The sequence below is a fragment of the Poecile atricapillus genome, chromosome Z (assembly GCF_030490865.1).
Source record: "Poecile atricapillus isolate bPoeAtr1 chromosome Z, bPoeAtr1.hap1, whole genome shotgun sequence".
NCBI lineage: Eukaryota > Metazoa > Chordata > Aves > Passeriformes > Paridae > Poecile > Poecile atricapillus.
Window position 1 is genome coordinate 136,941,627 of NC_081289.1, and position 18,887 is coordinate 136,960,513.

Sequence of the window (18,887 nt, forward strand, 5' to 3'; positions counted from 1 at the left end):
AACAGCCCTTCCTTCTCTTACTGATCCTATGCATAAACACAGCTTAAACAGGATACCCCTGTTCTGAGCACGTACTCCCACAGTCCTGAGGGCAGCACCACTGCTCACCTGGTACCACATCATCCTGCAAATCTGAATGCAAAAGCCACGCAGTCAGCAAGAGACTCCCTGCCTAGAGCACCTCAGTAAACTGGCACTCAGATTTGCCTTAGCCCTTCCAGCATCTGGTACCTGCACACTTGAGTAACAGATGAGAATCTCAAGCTATATTTGGGATGTCACCCCAGCTTTATGCCTAAGTATCTTTAGTTTTACAGCACACAAAGGATAGAGCTGTCAACAACCTCAGGAAATTTCTCCTGCAGAACAGATATTGATACACTAATGTTCTCAAGTGCCTTTCAGCAGAGGAGGCGTGTTACAAACCCAGCTCACAGACTGCCAGGAAAGGCTGCAGGCCTTTTCTTACAGATCCAAAAGCCAAGGAGAAGAACTGGTCTCACCTTTACCACCTCCAGATTTCAAATTAAACCAATGGGGAACCACTGAAAAGCCCTTCTGAAAGTGTCAGCCATTACCCATCAAAGCAATAGTAACAAACCCACAGTTTAACCCAAATCTGTCTCATCTGATTGGTCCTCCACAATGTCACAAAACTGCCCAGACTCTACATATGAGCAGACAATGGACAGTATGTGTGGGGCTTAAAAATCCCACTTGAATGTCAAGAAATTAATCTGGATGCAAAGAAAGTTATTGTTAACTCAGTAAGAGTTAACTCAGTGAGAACAACATCCTAATTAGGCAGCATTCATTTGCTGTTAACACCTTGAATTCTATGCAGAAAATAAAAATGCTACTCCATTTCCAGCTGACACACCAGAACGATGGGATGCCGTCCAGAGCAAGCTCAAGGAGCGGCCCATGGGAACATCATGGGGTTTAACAAGGCCAAGTGCTGGTGCTGTACCTGGGTGAGAGCAGCCCCCGGTATCAGCACAGGCTTGGCATGGACAGACCCAGAGCAGCCCTGCCCAGAAGGACCTGGGGGTGCTGTGGGTGAGAGGCTGGACATGCCCCGGCCATGGCACTCACAGCCCAGAGAGCCAAACGTGTCCTGGGCTGCATCCAGAGCCCCGTGGGCAGCAGGGGAGGGAGGGGATTCTGCCCCTCTGCTCTGCTCTGCTGAGACCCAGCTGGAGCATCCAGAGCTGGGGTCCCTGCACAGGAGGGACAGGGACCTGCTGGAGCCAGCACAGAGGAGGCCACCAAGACAGTTAGAGGGATGGAGAATGGCTAAGAGAGCTGGGATTGTTCACCCTGGAAAGGAGAAAGTTCCAGGGTGACCTGATTGTGGTCTTCCAGTACCTGAAGGGAGCCCACAAGGAAGATGGAGAAGGACTATTCAAGAGTGACAGGAAAAAGAAAAATGTTTTCAAACAGAGAGTAGATTTAGATTAGATATTAGGAAGAAATTCTTTACTGAGGATGGTGAGGCACTGGCACAGGTTTCCCAGAGAAGCTCTGGATGCTCCATCTTTGGTAGCATTCAAGGTCAGGTGGGACAAGGCTTTACAACCTGGTCTAGTGGAAGGTGTCCCTGGCCATGGCAGGGGGGTTGGAATTAGATCATCTTTAAGGTCCCTTCCAATGAAAGCCATCTTACAATTCTATGATTCAATTTTACATACTATGTAGCACCATGCAGAACTGGAGTACAGATGTCCTCGGGATTTTATTATGCAACATTAACAGCTTTTTGACTTAAGAATACCACTTCTACAATGGGTGGTAACAAAGCAATCACCTTACTTCAATCTGGATGCACAGTACTGGAAGACTTCAGTTACACAACCCAAACATGACTCCAAAAATTGTCTCAGAAGCATGCCAGGCAACCCTGCCCTACATCTAAACACGTTGTGTAATGATATAGCTTGGAAAACAAGAAACAACTGAAAGAAAAGCAGTACTAAAATAAAAAATTGTAAAGTCCTAGCCCCTTTTTTCTGACCTTCTGGCTTCTCCTATGAAGTTATGATATTATTCAATGCATTTGCTAACATTGCATGAATAGACATTGTTTCATTTTATGATGCTATCAGCCAGTGCTGGTTAGCTCATCTTTTCTTCAACTCTTGTGCTATGTAAGCTGAAGCCCACTGCTATCTCTCTGGTGCAGCATTTCTTGTACAGATTGCTTCAGTAATACACAGAACTGGGAAATATCCCCTCCTCCCACACAGATCCTTAAAAATAAGAGTGTGAAGTCTGGCTCTCCCAACAGTCAATGCTATTTTTAAGGGCTGCGTATGTGGCAGGTAGGAGTCCCCCCACCCACCTCTCCCATTGCACCCCTATTTTGAGCAGAAGCAACTGGCTTACTCCAGTGTCAGATGCAACTCTCACAATTTTTCCTGATTAGCACCACGCATGAGTGTCCTGCTGAGGTGACCAGGACACCACGGATTTCTGTGCCCCATCCCAAATCAGATACCTCTATCACCAGAGCACACTGCTCTAATTCTGTTTGCTATTATATCCCCAAAACAAGGTGCAAAGAGGGGAGTTTTGCATAAGGTGGCAATGGCTGTCTCAGCTCCTGAATTGGGAATTGAACTGTGAGAAAATTTCTGGTGTTCTTCTACAGCCCTTAGTAATATACTACTTACAGGACTTGGTCCACTCCTCATACAAATCTGGGTTTCATTTTTAGTGGAAATTTCACCACTGCAGAAGGTCCTGAGAAAAGGCAATCACTTGGTCAAGAAGGTTTTTGGAAGAGTCTTGGTACAAATGTGAATGGCAAGCTGGGCAGCATCAGACAAGATGAAAAGAGCCAACTGTAGTTTACTCCAGTTCAGAGGGATGAGCTATGTGCACACAGATAGTTCCTTCAGCCTGACACACTCAGTTCACTTATGGACATAAGCACCACAGGAACTGCTGTGACCTGACAGCCTATGAGAAATGTTGCCAGAGAAAAAAAGGCAGAAATCATGGATACACAGCCTTACCTAGAATCTAGAAGCTGTACAAGACAAAGGTCATCTAGCCACATCACCAGTGCACTGCTGCCACCCACATGTTGCTCTCTGATCAGCAGAGGTACATTTGCTTGGAGAGGAAGAAAGATGACTAAGATATCTTTTCCTTCAGGAAATACCAATTTGTCCCAATCAAAATTTGCTGTGCAGGATAATAACAAAATCGAATGAGACTAATTCTCTGGTCTAAGACATCCAAACAGTTGAGGAAGTGCAGAGAAGAGTCATTCCCTGAAGGAGAGTAATATCTTAGCAGTCAGTGCACTTTTGGCAAAACCATGGCTAACTCAGGTTAAAATCTCAGAGTCACTCAGTATTTAGATCAGGAACAAGAGTCCTATTACTTCCTTATTCTAGACATACCTACCTTAAAAAAATTAATAGGTATAATGACAGTCTACTCGCAGCTAGAGCCAACATCGTGACCTTAGAAAAGCACAGAGTTCAGCCAAACTGGATTACCTGAACATAATGTGCAGTATTGGCACAAAGAAGGAGATGCACATGATTGTGGAACACAGCATGTTTGTAAATTGTATCCCAGATGTTGCACAAACATCTTCTCTTTTTTAAGGAAATAAATAGAATAAACTTTGTAAGAAAAGCAAACTAATCTTGGATTCCCATTTAAAGGCTTCAAAACAATTCTGACTTACAGATATGTAATGTTTACAACACAAGTCTAGAGAAGCAAAACCCCCTGAATTTGTTTGGCATTTTTCCTAACCAGGAAGATACGGAGAAAACTGAAGGGGACCATTGCCCAGTGTACCAGGGGATACACATCATCAACACCAAAACTGGATTTTAGCAGAGATGAGTGTCAGGATATTGATATGTTCAGAGAAGCTTGCAGAAAGTCCTGTTAGCAACTGAGCAGGCTCCAAGCTGCTGTGGTCATCATGGAAAACATTGCACATTGCTTCACAAGAGAGAATTTCTTTTAACTACTCTGAAAGGGGAAAGGCTGCTGATCTTTTCCACTGGAGGCAAGGTTATCAAACAGTTGCTCAAAAATCACAACAGCAGCTAATGAAGGCACAACACTATTTTCTGGTGTGTACATACAAATAATTATTGCTTTGCTTTAACACAACATTCATTGTAAAGCACATTAAAAAACTATAGTAGGTCTTAGAGAACCTTAGAAAGGATAAATAAAAATGCTGTTTATCCCAAACAGATGTGAATATGCAGGTATTTTGTTTAAGACACTTTGAAAAGAAAGAACCTTCTCCTCGTCTGAGTACCGCCCGTCAGCTGAACCATTCCTGACAGAGAGGCAACAACAGACACAAGTTGTTCAAGCACCAGGCAATCACCCCACACTAAAAGCTGCCTCTGCAAAGGCACAAAGGGTTTTGGAGAGTCATACAAGACTTGCCAGTCTGCAAACTCAGATGCAACAGTGAGAACCAAGATTATGGTATGGGGAGACAGTCTCCAGTGCTTTTGTATTTCAATACTTTCTCAGTACCTATTGTTATGCAATCCCTAAGAGATCTAAAAGCTGCATTTGCAGAAAGATTTGACTACCAGAGCCACCACATAGCAGACCATTTGCAGGACCGCTGGCAGCAACCCCTGGATCATGCCTGACCAACAGGATGTTCCTACCTGAGGGTAGGAACAGCAAATACATGACCACAAGAATGTTCTACAGATCCCCACCAACAGTGATCATTAGGACACTTGATCAGGAATGTTGGTATTTTGGTGGAGGTTAAGACAACCTTCACAGATCATTAGATAGAAAAGAAGGAAGATATTTAACTAGAGATGTACCTTTTCTGCACGAAGAGAAGTTTCTAGTAACTATCTGTTAGAGTCACAATGCTTCAGTTTGCTTCTTTGCCACTGTGTGGGAGGCTTTGAAAATGCAGAGCTTACTCATCTTCACGGGACTGATAAAGAGACACCTAGGCAACAAAGCTTAAGGGAAATAAAATGCCAAAAGTAAAGTATTGCATGGACTGCAAAATTCATGAGGTGGAAAGGGACAGCTTCCAGTCTTTTCCTGACTGGCTCAAAACAGTTTGTTCTCCATTAACCAAATGGGCTGGTGCACAGTACCTGGTTTTACTGATCAGAGGGCTTGGGTTGGCATGTGGGGGTTGCTTTCCATCACACAGGGACAGGCAGATAACTTACAATCGAAGTTGCAACCAAAACTTGGCACCAGACCCTGCTGATTGCTTCACCATGAGTTTAAGTCCAGCAAGGACTCCTTAGGACATCATACTGTTGCTTATGAAGGGAAGAGTGCTGCTTTGCACCAAGAGATCAAAACAGATCTTCACACTACAAAATCAGTAACACAGAACCCACCCAGGACCAGGGCTTTTAAAACCCTGAGACCCTCACGGTCTCTTTTTGCATGTGCTTGATCAGAGGTGAAGTTATAGAGCGTAAGAAAAAATCAGACTAAGGATATGACTGGGTATCTGTAACAGTAAAGGAAAACCTCCCTTAGGAGGTAGTCTCCACTACTGCAGGTGATCATCATATTCTAGAAAACTACTGTCATGAACTACATCTGCCATCTCAGTATGTGAGCTGATAATGCATCAGTCAAAAAGAACAGACTATTGACATTTAACAGGAAAAGACAAGAGTTAAATCAAAAGAATTGGTATAAAAGGGCACCATTAGAAAAAGGAGAAAACACTGCACCAGTTACTTTGGTTCTGAAACAAAAACAAGTAAACTGATGTATTTAATATGCTGACATAAAATAGGAAAATTATGCATCAGACTTCAACAAATTCAATATAAGTGGAGAAAACCCCAGATCACATACCCTCTTCCAGTACTTAAATGTACATGAAAGAGTTGGTATGAGAGGTAATTTGATGATTTGGCTGAATTTTTGCTCTTCTCCGGTCTGCCAATTCTTCTGTTATACAAAAGTCAGATTCAAATTTGTATCATTTTAGAAGTCACACAGCTGTGTCCCTAGCTGGAGGCTATTTCAGTTACTGAGGGCTTCAAGTTGAAGATGCAATAGCTATGTGTTTGTTCTTCTTCTGGAAAAGAAGCTCCCACTGAGGGACAGCAGCAGATGAGCTATCAATTAATCCCTCTTTGTAGTCGAAGTTCTAAGTGTGAAGGTGAGGATTACTGAGTCATTCCTTGCAGGGCTGAAAACCCTAGTTGATTCTGGCATAATTAAGTTTCCTCTTCACAGAGAAAGAGAACAAGAAAAACAGCAGAAGTGAAGAACAAAACGTACGTGCATGCTACAACAAAGCTTTTTTAACATGTACAGTTACAAATTCCTGTGCCATTTTGTAACTGTCAAGTCTTAATTAAAATACTACATTTCTCTGACTCATGGTCAGAATGTAGGATGCATGTACATTATTCACATGAATATTAATCTTTTCCCAGGTAGGAGGCTGAATTGCTCAGGGGATTTATAATCACATCACGTATGGAAACTTCTTGGGTGTCTTTTTTCTTTTTTGGACTTTTTCTTTATTCTTTCAAATTTCAGTCAGATCATTAACAATTAAGGGTTGCAAGAATCATTTCAGTAATCTATGTGATGGGACTCCAGCCCCTCAAATCTGTGAGGTGGAGCGCTATGTGTATTCATGAAATGTTATGGTACATGGAGAAAAAGGAACACAGAAATGTGCTGGGGACACCTCTTCAAACACTAAGGACATAGCCTCCTCTCTGAAGCGCTGGAACAAACACGGATGAAATGTTTGAAAGCTCCTAGGTAATGACAGAAGATGGAAAGACACTAACACAGTGACCAGAGAAATGAGACATGATCTTTTCTAGCTGCCAAGAGAATAACCTGCTTAGACTATCACCACAGGGACCTTTAAAATCCTCATCTGAAAGTCTCTCTTTGTATCACTGACTTTCAAACAACATCTGTGAACAAGCTGATGACTCAATTTGCACGGAAAGCAACTAGCAAAGATGCTCTTCTAGATTTGAGCATAAGTGCAGAGAGAAATGAGAATGCAAATGCATCTGAGGAAACTGCGAGAGTCGTCCTGATACAGTAGAAGGAAATGAACTAGACAAGCTAGAAAACACTATGTGATTCAAGAACACAAACTAATAAAAATTCAGAAAGTCAGTGCAGTGTCCAGAGTTCAAGAGAAAGAAGCTTAAAGGACCAGAGAGCTCAGGAAGCTGTTAACAGCTAATGAAACAGCATTACCAGACAAAAAACAGAACCTCCCCTATTCAAGAAACCTTCTGCCCTTTAGGAGGGCTTGAACTTGCTTCCTGAGGAAGTTTTTAAAGACAAAAATGATTGCACAGGAAAATAATCTAAAGCACAGAATTAAACATCTAGCAATGAACACACAATATGACAAATAAAAGATGGATGCCATTCCTAGGAAGACAGGGATATCGTCACGTGACATTAAGAAGGCTGGAAATTTGATGCCTTAATTGCTTCAGGTCTTCAGTGAAAGGGACAAGTGCAGTCAGAAAGCTGACAGAATTAATACTGTATTATTGGGGAGTTACTACAGGAAAAAGGTTCAGAAAGTTATAAAAAAGAGGATGCAGTAAAGAAAAAACAATTGAAAGAAATAACCACCTTATCTGTCTGTTAAGTCAGATGGCTCTGGTAAATATTTATCCTCAGGTTATAGGTTGCAGCACTGATAATCACTAGGAACTTGAGATACAGGCAATGCATTTGAAGATGTGAGAAAGGCAAAACAAGTATTCAGCTTAAAAAATAGTAAGAGAAAGCCTTGGATAATTATAAAAGCACTAACTTCACACACACATGCACACACACACACACAAACACACACTCCAGTTCCCCGAGGACTGAAGACTGGAACAAATAATCAAATTATTTGCAAATCTTCTAGAACATGAAAAGGAGAGAAATAACTGTGAGCATGGTTTCATCAAGAGTAGAACTGTGTCAAATGCATTTAACTTCTTTTTATGACAAGCTGAATTATTCCAGGGGGTATAGAGAATAATAGAAGTTTTATACCTTATGATCTGGATGAAGCTGTTAAAATGGATGCAAACATACTGGTAAAAAAATTATAATCATGGTTGCCAAATTCAAAGATCAAGCAAGATCCCTCAGGCAACTCTGGTAGCACACAGGACATTAGCTTTGGTACCACAGAGTTTTGTCACAGACAACTTGAATGATTTGTTCATGTAAAAGGTAAGGAAGAGACAGACAACAAAGTGTTTACAAAATTAAAAAAATACCAAACTCTACAGGAACAAGTGCAAAGCCATATTCAGCTGTAATCCAACACAAAGATAGGCTATGCAACAGACAAAACCCTTTCTCAGATGGAACATCAGCTCTGGAAAGAGTAAAAGGCTAACTATGCATCAGAGATGGCCTGTGATGAAAAAAGCACCATCACAGCAGGATAGCCAGTATATCTCGGGATGTCAAGACCACAGGCAGGAGAATTGGTTGCTATATGGTGCATATGAGCAGGCTCTCAGTTGAATTTCTACATTCAGCTTTGGACACTGCAATTCAGGGAAAACAAAGAAATGAGTAGGAGATAGAATAAAAAAAAATTAAAAAAAAGCCAGGCTGATGGAAGAGTGCCTAAAAATCCTGGCAAGAAAACACTAAAATAAAAAGGATCATTAACACGAGAAGAGCAAGTGGTGCTTTGTCCCGTTTTTGTAGTAGCCCTTTACTATTCCAGTATTCCTTGTCCTGATCATGAGACATGAATTTATATGGAACAAGAGAGACCTAGAGCAGAGGAATGGAAAACATCTTTGGACAGAAAAGGCAGCTAAGCCCCAAAGCAGACTCCTGGAAAGCTCCAATTCCTTTTTTGGTTTAAGGGAATTTTTGATCACTAGTCGTCAGCAGTGGTCAAGGCAAAGTAAATAATGACATTTTGCTATCAAAACTAAACTACTGTTTCAATAGCAATCATCTCAAAGCATGTCATCCTTTCAATTCAGCAGAATCACAAAACAATGCTGAACCACCTCATGGACCTTCTACCCTCTCAAAACAAAGAGAGAGATGCATGGACAGTTTTTGCTGAATCTCTTGTCCCATGTCTATGCACTTGTTTTCCATAGGGCACAGAATTAAACTGTTCTGTTTGCAAACTCTACAAAATCATAGCAGAAGCTCATTTCTTCTTAAATACTAGTGGTGTTCTTCATTTTCCATGCCATACTTAGAGTTTTGATCTAAATACTCTCTGCTCAGAAGTGAAGCCATTGTTAGATGAAAAAGTATTTACAATCCAGGTAACAAAAAAAACTGTTTTTCCTCCCCAGATGCAAAACAACAACAATCAGCTCTGGAAAATTTGTAAAAAATCCATACGAGAAACTCCTGATTGTGACAGATACTGTAAAATCTCTTATAAAAACAAAACAAGTCATCTGTAGAAGAAAGCAGTAATTCTAAGTGAAATATATTAATTTGCTTGGGGTAGCAGGCAAAATCTAGGGAACATGAACACCATATGTTATTTTTCTGTGGACATACAGATGGGTAAAACCATAAGAATTTTTTTTCTAAATCCAACTTTTTCCTTCTTAAACGCTGTTTTCTAAAACAAGAGTGTTTATACTGTTATAGAAAATGTCACAACCTTTTCCTTTTGACTTCCCAAATCAAGACTATATATTTTTAAATCTTACTTTCATGAGATGGAAATACCAAGACTTACTATACACCCACTTTCAATAAGTATATATAAAAATATTTGATGCAAAGTTTCCCAAGGAACATTTTCACACGACAAATAATACAGATAACTCCTACTAAATTAACAAGCTATCCTCAAGTTGCCTTGAGGAAAAGTCTTCATTTCAAACCATTTAAGTCCTAGACACCATTATTATTATTATTATTTACAAATTCAGACTTAATTTTTCAGCTTCTGCATCTTTTCTGATACTCATCTCTATTTCCACAAAATGATGTTAAAAATGCCTGGTAGAATCAGAGAGCTCTAAAACCATCACAACATGTTGCAGTCCTACGCAATAAATTTGATAAAATTTTTGTCTGTAAAACATCAAAACTGTAAGAGGTGTCTTACAATGAAGATGAAGTGAAAGCTTGAGCAACAGCAGCTCAGAAAAGGAGCAAAGCAATACTCCATCCTACCTGTTGAAGCTGCAGTCGGACTTTGCTAATGGCTCTAATCCAATGGGCTCTTGCTGGAGAAAACAGTGGTGGCTCGATGTCACCCTGGTAGCTTGAAAGCAAGAAACAGGAAATCACTATATGAATGACACTTATCATCAAAGATTCAACCACATACTGCAATTACAGCTTCAGCTCTGAAGGAACCAACAGGCACAGCTGTTCATGTGTTCTATAAGGCTAAAGAAGAGGTTTCCTTAAACTCAGGAGCCACCTTGGAAGCTGATGAGCTGAGAGACATGAGCTATACAGAGTCCAAGCCCAGGAGGAAGATGATGTTTGTGTGAACATCAGGAAAGCAGCCTATGACACCAGATCAAGCCAAAGCAACACAATGGTATTGTAATTACAGACACAGAGAGGTGGAAAGAATATTTTATATCACCATGCCTGTTGCAGTTCCCTTCTGGCCACTGTTCCTTCCTACTCCTCCTGCTACAAATTTATAGCCCCTCCTTAGCGGAAACACTGGCAACAGGGCTCAGCCATGAGATTCCCCTGTGCATTGAACATCTGTCACTTCACTCCTTCCTACAGCTTTTCAGGAGGACATGCAGATTTGTCAGGAACGCTCCACCTCAGTGCCCCACAGTACATCTTGCAATCCCATACGTAGTGGTACCTCGGGCTTTTTGCCTTCCTGCTTTTGTATGTTGCTGAGGTGTAAATCACAAAAACAAACACCATTTCCTGCCTGCAAAGCACCCACCCCACACTACTGACTGTATAAAACAACCCCATAGATGAGACCAACACACGTCCATGCTACAGGTCTAGCTCAGGTCAGCTCTAGGGATCAACACTCAGAGCTCAGTTCCATGCCTACTCCATGGAGACAGGAGAGCACTGCCAGAGGGTGGAGAGAAAGGGAGCCAGTGAGGCAGGAGCATCCAAGTTAGATGCCTAAATTAGCCTGAAATAGACTATGTGAATAACCTTTCCTGTGAACAAATATAGGCCAGCCATTCTGGGACAAGACTCCCGCTGCTCTGTAAGGAAAAAAGGAAAGTGAATCAGAGTTTAAAAACAGTTTAACACTTTTCTCGTCTTGTTTTCCTCCTTTCATCTTTAGTGTAAGGCTTGCCTACACATGAACTCCTGTGGTTAATTCTATCATCCAAGCACAGTGGCACCAGCTGTACCCTCCAAAAGGTACAGACAAGCAGACATCTTCCCATGGATCAAACTAAACCAGATTTAAAAAAACTCCCTCATACTTATGAAAGTAAAACCATATCCAGGGGCTGCAAGGACTTGATTACCTCAAGGGAAAATGTCACTCCCAAATTTAAGGAGTGAAATTTGAAATTTCTGTAAAACCTGTGCAAAACCCAGTACTCCACTCCCCCAAACTCAGATGAAATACTTTTTAAGCCTGTTTTCAATACTGTTGACAGCTTGGAAAGCCAAAGTAAAAGGACAAGAAAAGCTGTCACAGTGAGTCAGAGCAACATGTCTATTCATGCTGTAATTCTCTACAACCTACAACTACATAAACACTAACTCTAATGGTGGTAGTCTACTACATAAGAATGAAACTAGTGAAGTTCTGACCATGAAAACACATAATTTTGTAGCTCAAGCACAAAATTGATCCCACATGAGCAATAGAAGCAGATATTTTGGGGCCTGAGTATGTTCATCAAACCAGAAAAAGAAAATCCAGGAAATGAGCTCCACGGTGGTGTCCCTCTTTACACACACACAAAAACCTCAGTTTAAGCAAGTGTTCCTCTTTGCACACAAGACAAACACAGCTTCAACTTAGCCAATGTCTCATAAGTAACTGGTCCTCTACAACAGATGTTTCACAGATCAGCAACATCAACTCCGCAGTAAGAAAAGGCTGGAAGAACAAAGTACATCATCTGCCCCGGGAAAGAGCAAACACAAGAATCCTCTTTGAACTTCTTAAAAATAAATAGGTAATAGTTTCACCTACCTCATCTGGACGCCTGCATCAACATCCTTGGGCTTCTCAAGTTCCAGAGGTAACTTAGCCGCAGAATGGTCTGCAGGTTTTTCCTCAGTTTTGCAGACCTTCTCCTCCTCTCCTTTGCCGTAAGGCTCTTCTTGCTCTTTGAGCCATGCCTGACCATCCTTCTGATAGCTGCTCGAACTGTGATAAGAGTGATTTGACTGCCTTTCCTGGTGATCATCTTCCTGCTCAGAGCCATGGGCACTTTCATGGGAATGTTCCAGCTCACTAAGGTGAGAGCTTTCCTGGCTGACATTGCAAGAGGAGCCGTATCTACTACTGCCAGCAGGACTATGAGAGAATAAGACAGTCCATCAGAAAAAAACAGTGGCTTGGAAAAACACAAAACAACCTGCACATCTGAAAAACTGATGGAAGGACACTAAATATTACTGAAAAAGCATGCTGTGAAGCCATACTTAACTATTATATTCTTATGTTTATTATGTAAATATAGACTTGTGAACTTCAAAAGTTTGGTAGGTAATAGAAATACTTCTTACACAGTCTACCAGCATATAGACTATACATGCTTTTTTTGTATATATAAATATATACCTATATATACACATACACTCATAGATGCTCTATACATTGGTCTTGAACCAACTACTGCTTCACCTTATATCAGCTAAAAACTGCAGTGAAGATATTCTAATAATCAGACAGGAATAAGAATGGAAACACAGTAATTCAAAGTGAAAGTGTTTCTGTCTTCTGCAGTTTTCTTGCACCTGGGGTCTTTATCACGTCCATTTAAGATGACTATTGTTAAAAAATAAAGTTAACTTTACTTTTATATATTACTTTTACTTTTATATATTACAAGTGATGATTTATGTGATAAAATATGTGTTGTCAAGACCTTCAACTTACATATTTTACAAAAGTGAAGCAATTTTCCAAATGAAAGCCACACGTCTCGCTCCAGAGGAGCTTTCTCAGTAATTTATTTTATATAAAAACCCCAGCATCACAGGGGTGTGACCTCTCTGATTCAAGACACCACTTTCAGGACCGAATTCCTAGAATCCTCCAACAAAATACAGCAGCTGGAAATTTCTCATGCAGTCAGGAAAACTATGACCACGAATTAAGCAACACTTATATTTTTCTCTTGCAGTCTTAGAAGAATTTGGAGCCAGGAAGTTCTGTAAGTACAGAGTAGCAACTGTATGGTCAGAGGAACAAGTTTCAATTATATTACACAGAATTATATATATACTTAAATATAAGTTTAGCAGGTCTCTGTTTCGATTTTTAAGAGCAATTGTAACTTAGCACATGCATGGGACTAAATATATTCATGAAATACTGATACCTTCCTCTAGAGACTTTCATAACTGCATGAAATAAATTTTGCACTGATTTTAGGAAGACCAAGCATTAGAATATCTTCATTGATAGTTCTTAAAGTGTTTTCATATATTCAATATTGTGAAGTGAAGCTAAGTAGGTCTATAATGAATCATCAGTAAGTTAAATTGCTCTCTAAAATTTCAAACCTCTATCTTGCATTTTGAGGACAAAACGTTCCTCCCTACCAATACATTCTACCTGTTACTTTTTTCTTTGCAAATACAGTATTACCATCGCTAAAAAAGAAATCAAAGTGAATTATGTGCAGCAGAATTAACACATAAAGACTGTAACTTCTGAAAGGCTAATGAAATTATCACTAAAGACAACTCATTCAGTGGGACACATTATAAGAACATGGGAAATTCAGTTACACTTAGAGAAAAGGAATAGAAAAAGGTGAGAAATGGTCTAAAAGCTTGTATGTAAGTAGTGACTGCAGTTTGCCATATTGTCTGTGACAGCCACCAGTGACATCACAAACACTGACAACAGGTAGGGGACTGGGACTGAGCTACAAACATCAGACACCAAGGCCACTCTCTACTGCTGCAGCAATGCATTATAAATGGTCAAATCCCATTTATTATGCCTCATTTGTAACTAGCCTTTTCTCTTTCAGTTGTTCCACACTATGCAGATCCGCAGCCGGTGTGTCAGGATGCAGTACTGCTCCCTCAGGAGTAGAATCAAGGCCAGTTTCTCTCTGCTCAGACTTGTCTGCCACACTCTCCTCTGCCTGATCTTCTTTTTGCAATTCACCTGAAACCACATTCTGCTGATCTTCTGACTCTTTGTCAAGCTTCTCTCCCAGCTCTTTGCTGGATGTATCATCAACAGTGCTTGCACCAGATGGCTCTTCAGAACGCTCATTGTCTACAGCATCAGGCTGCTTTGAAGACAACTTCACTTCTATATTTGTGTCAGTCACTTGATCCGAGACTGCAGATTTTGAGTTTTCTTCTGAACTGACTGTTCCTAACACCTTGTCATCTGGTTTTGACAAAGCCTGTGGTGGTACATGTGGTTCCTTTTTGGCAGAGGTCTCCTTGATGTCTTTTTGCCAGGGAAACGAGAAATCTAGTTTCTTCCCAAATACTGCTCCCTGGACATTCTCTGGCTTACTCACCTTTTCTTCACCACCTCCTTCAAACAGAGACATAGAGAGTTTCTTAAAACTGGACACGAGACCCTCATCTGTTCCTGCTTTATTAACAGAAGATGGCTGTTGAGAGAAGAATGACCCAAAAGGTTTTCCACTATCAGAAGATGACATAAAGCCGAATTTTGGCAAACTGGGTATATTCGGTATTTCAAAGACCGGTTTACTACTGCTTGTATCTGGAGCCACATTATTAGCTTTACCCTGTTTCTTCAAGTCAGACTTGGAAGCAATCCCTTCTGCAGGCACCTCACCAGCTGTTGAATGTTTTTCCTGTTCCACGGTTTGCTTTTCTACCTCACTTGTCTTCTCTTCATTCAGCTCAGGCAGATGAACACTGGGCTCATCAGCTGGAGCTGTGGGTTTGCTATCATTACTACTGATCAAGTCCTGCTGATCAATACCAGCACTGGCCTGATCTCCTGAAACAGCAGGCTCTGATTCTAAAGTAGCACTCTTATCTAACTGGGAAAGGTTTGTGTCTGCCCTGTTAGCTTGGGTTTCCATTTCCAGTGCAAGCTCGTCAGTAGAGCCAGTGTGAAAGATGTCAGTGGCTGCCCTGTCTGCAGGAGCAGCTTCCTCTTCTACACCTGAAGGCCCCACATCTCGTTGGAAAGTACCTACACCAGACTGGTCAGTGGCCTCAGCCTGCACTGTATCAACTACACCACTGAGATCAGGCTGGCATGGCTGAGTATCTACCACCTCAGAGGGCTGTGCTTCACTCTCCTGCTGCAGCACCTCAAGGGCTTCATTCTCACCAGAGACTGTTTCTGGAGTGGTACTCAAAGGTTCCTCTTTAGAGGTTTCCAAGCTCTTTTTCTCCTCATTTTCTGTTCTCACAGCAGACTCTTTTGTGGAGTTCTCTTCTACTGAAACAGGTACTACATCCTTCTTCACTGAGGTAGAGACATCTCTTTTAGGCTCTCTGGCTGCAGCTGTATTTTCTGGCTCCCTAGAGTCTTTTGCTGGAACAGACCCAGTGACATCTTTCACACCAGTGCTTTGAGGTTTTGGAGTGGATTTTGGAGGCATCTCTTTTGGAGATTCTTTTGGACCTTTGAAGATGCCGAATATGTCATTTGTAAAAGCTGGTGCTGGGCCACTTGGAAGGGATGAGAAACCAAAGAAAGAGGAGCTTCTCTTCTGTGGAGGTGGAGGGGCAGTAGCTTGAGGTTGAGAAAAGAAACCAGAAAATGTTTTAGGTGGTTTCATTTTTGTCATGAAACTTGAAAACATTTCAACTGAGGAATCCAGAACCGATTTATCACTCTCAGGCTCCTTTGGTTTGCTTTGTAAATTAGGTGTCTCTGGCATTTTAGGAGGAACATGTGGCTGTTGTGCCCTTTGTAATCTGTCAGTTTGTTCAGGTACCTTTTGTTCTGGCAACTCATTCTGTACACATAGTCCTTCAGAGGCCATTTCATTTTTCATGTCACTCATACTATTTAAGTCATTTATACCCTGGGAATCCATCTTATCACCTGAGATCGTGCCATGATCAACCTTCTCAGATGTTTGCTCTTTTGAAGAATAAGGCCCTTCATCAGTAGGAAATGCAACACTGTCTATTTTCTCCATATTACCCAAAGCATCTTCTTCTGCCCTTGGGGAAATACTCTGTTGGTCCTGAGAACCCTCCAGCACAGTGGGAGTCTGAAGGCAAGGACCAGGAGCAGACAAATTGGTTACTGCAGTATCATTGGTCTGTGGAAGCTTTTCCAAGCAACTCTCTTCACTGGCCTGTTGGAGCTTTTCTGAGCCACTCTCTTCACTGGCCTGTGGGAGCTTTTCTGAGCCACTCTCTTCACTGGCCTGTGGGAGCTTTTCTGAGCCACTCTCTTCACTGGCCTGTGGGAGCTTTTCCAAGCAACTCTCTTCACTGGCCTGTGGGAGCTTTTCCAAGCAACTCTCTTCACTGGCCTGTGGGAGCTTTTCTGAGCCACTCTCCTCACCGGGCTGTGGAAGTTTTCCTAAGTCACTCTCTCCATTGCTTTGTGGAAGCTTTTCTAAACCATTCTCTTCAGCTACCACAGCAATGCTTTCTACATTTTCCACTGCCAGCTTTTCTGATTTATTTTCTGGGATCATGAGGTCATTAGACATTTGTTTGCCAGTCACTGCTGCAATAATATCATCAACTTCTTTTTTAATGTCTGCAGCTTGTTGCCTGGTAGAACTGCTGGTTTTGACACTAGAGTTGGTGGAGATACTTTGCTTCATATGTGGTTTAGCATTCACTGTTTTAGTTGGCTTTGTATTACTCTCCTGTCTAGGAGCATTTGGTGGCTTAGAGTTCATCGGTTTAGGTGGTTTTTCCTGTCCTGGAGCAGTCTGTGGCTTTTCATCCAAAAAGGATGTCAAATTGAAGAAGCTAAAACTAGTACTTCTTTGAGGTACACTCTTGTCAGCAGCTGGACCACTGGAGAAGAAGGAAGGCAGATGAAACAGCCCCTCTGTTTCTTGTTGCTTCCCACTAGCAGGAGCAGCAGCAGGTGCTGAAGGCTTTGGTTCATCAGATCCAGTGAAGAAGGAGAATAGGCTTTTACTGGCTGGCTGAGATTTCGGAGCAGTAATATCAGATAAGCTGAATGGCAAACTGAAACCTGACTCTTTGGGCGTCTGGTCTGGCTTTGGTTTTGCCCGATTAGCTGTGCCTCCTGCATGACCTCCCTGTTGCTTTGGTGTGACTGTGGGTGTGCTGCTTTGCTGCCCAGCTGGCTGGCCCAGCTGGCTTCCTCTGGGACCTTCACTCGCTGGCTTCTGTGAAACATTTCCAGGAGGCACTTTTTTACTCTCAGGAGACTCCTCCACAGCTTTTTTGCTTTGTTGTTTCTCTTGCACCCTGGGGCTAGGAGAGACCTGCTTGTCCATGCCTTCTGTTTTCACCTCTTCCTTGGGGGTGGAGGACAGACATGGCATACTGGCACTCTGAAGACCCCCAGACTTCTCAGATTTCTGCCTTGGCTCAGCCACAGTTCTGCTATTGGGTTTTGGCAGAGCTGTAGTACTTGAGGTTGGTTGAGAAGACACAGACTCCACTTTGAAGAGATCTCCAAGGGATCCAAATAAAGATGAGATACCAGAGGTTTCCTTCTGTTCTGGCTGTTTCACCTCTTCTGGTCTATTACCTTGCCTCTTCTCCAGTTCTGGTGATGGCTGTGGCACTTTACTTACTTGTGTTTTAAAGAAATCAAAAAATCCAGAAGACTGGGGTTTATTGGCAGTTGAGGTTGCAGGAGAATCTTCTCCAAGACTGAACAACTTCAGAGCGCTTTTAAATAATGTCTCCTCAGGCTCAGTGGCTGATTGGCTCTGAGTTGGCTGTGGTTGACTTGGTTCATTAATGGTTGCATGCCTTTCAAGACGCCTGGAAGCTGGTATTGCTTTAACAGGTCTCTCTTCTCGTATGGGCCTCCCATCTGTAGGAGTCTGACTCAGTATAGAAGGAGATCTTGTTAATCCTGGCTTTTTAACATGGATGTTTTCAGTCTGGTGTAATTCTGGCTTTTCATTTCTAGTAGCCTCCAAATTAAGTTCTGATGAAGTATTTCTTCTTGGTTCTGATGTAACATGAAACTTCTGTCCTGCTTGTTCTTCATCCAATTTTTTATTTGGTGTAAGTGATAAAACATCAGTCTTATTTTCAGATGATATTGACCGTGTGTCTGTTCTCTTCAAGGCAGAACCTTCTGATGTCTCAGAGGCAGGGCTTGTAGACTTTCCAATTAATCCACCCAAAGCAGAAAATAAGGAGCTAACTTTGTTCACTGGCATTTTCTTATCTTCCTCAGTCTTTTTTGCTTCTGTTACTCCTTCTGTTACTCCTTCAGTAGATGCTGCAGTTTCTTCAGCTTTAGTAGTAGACTGAAACAGCTGGAACCCAAAGAATCCTGATGACCCACTCCCAGAAGTTGTCACTGGGACAGCCTTATCGAATTCCTTGGTGTGGACTTCCTTACTCAGAGATTTATTGAAAGCTGCCCTGGAATGTGTTCTGAGATCAAGAGTTAATGGAGGCTCCTCTGAATGATTCAGAGTTTCCTTCTCAGGTCTGAAATCTACTTTGAGTTTTTGAAGTTTATAACCTGAGAAGTCCAATGGCTGCTCTCTCTGATAATAAATAGACTCCTCAAACATTTGTGAAAAAGTTTCCAAATTCATGTTCATTAGCTGGTCACTCCTCTG

The 18,887-nt window shown here is 41.7% G+C and overlaps 1 protein-coding gene across 1 annotated transcript in view; it reads right to left on the bottom strand.

The window, feature by feature from the left end:
* The window catches only part of UNC13B (unc-13 homolog B), a 207,796-nt gene that overhangs the window by 116,290 nt on the left and 72,619 nt on the right, over window positions 1–18,887 (bottom strand). Inside the window, exons 9-10 of the mRNA XM_058864730.1 lie at window positions 12,143–12,469; window positions 10,162–10,252 (exon numbers count right to left, since the gene is read on the bottom strand). Coding sequence (XP_058720713.1) covers window positions 10,162–10,252; window positions 12,143–12,469 — 418 coding nt within the window. The remainder of the gene's footprint in view (window positions 1–10,161; window positions 10,253–12,142; window positions 12,470–18,887) is intronic.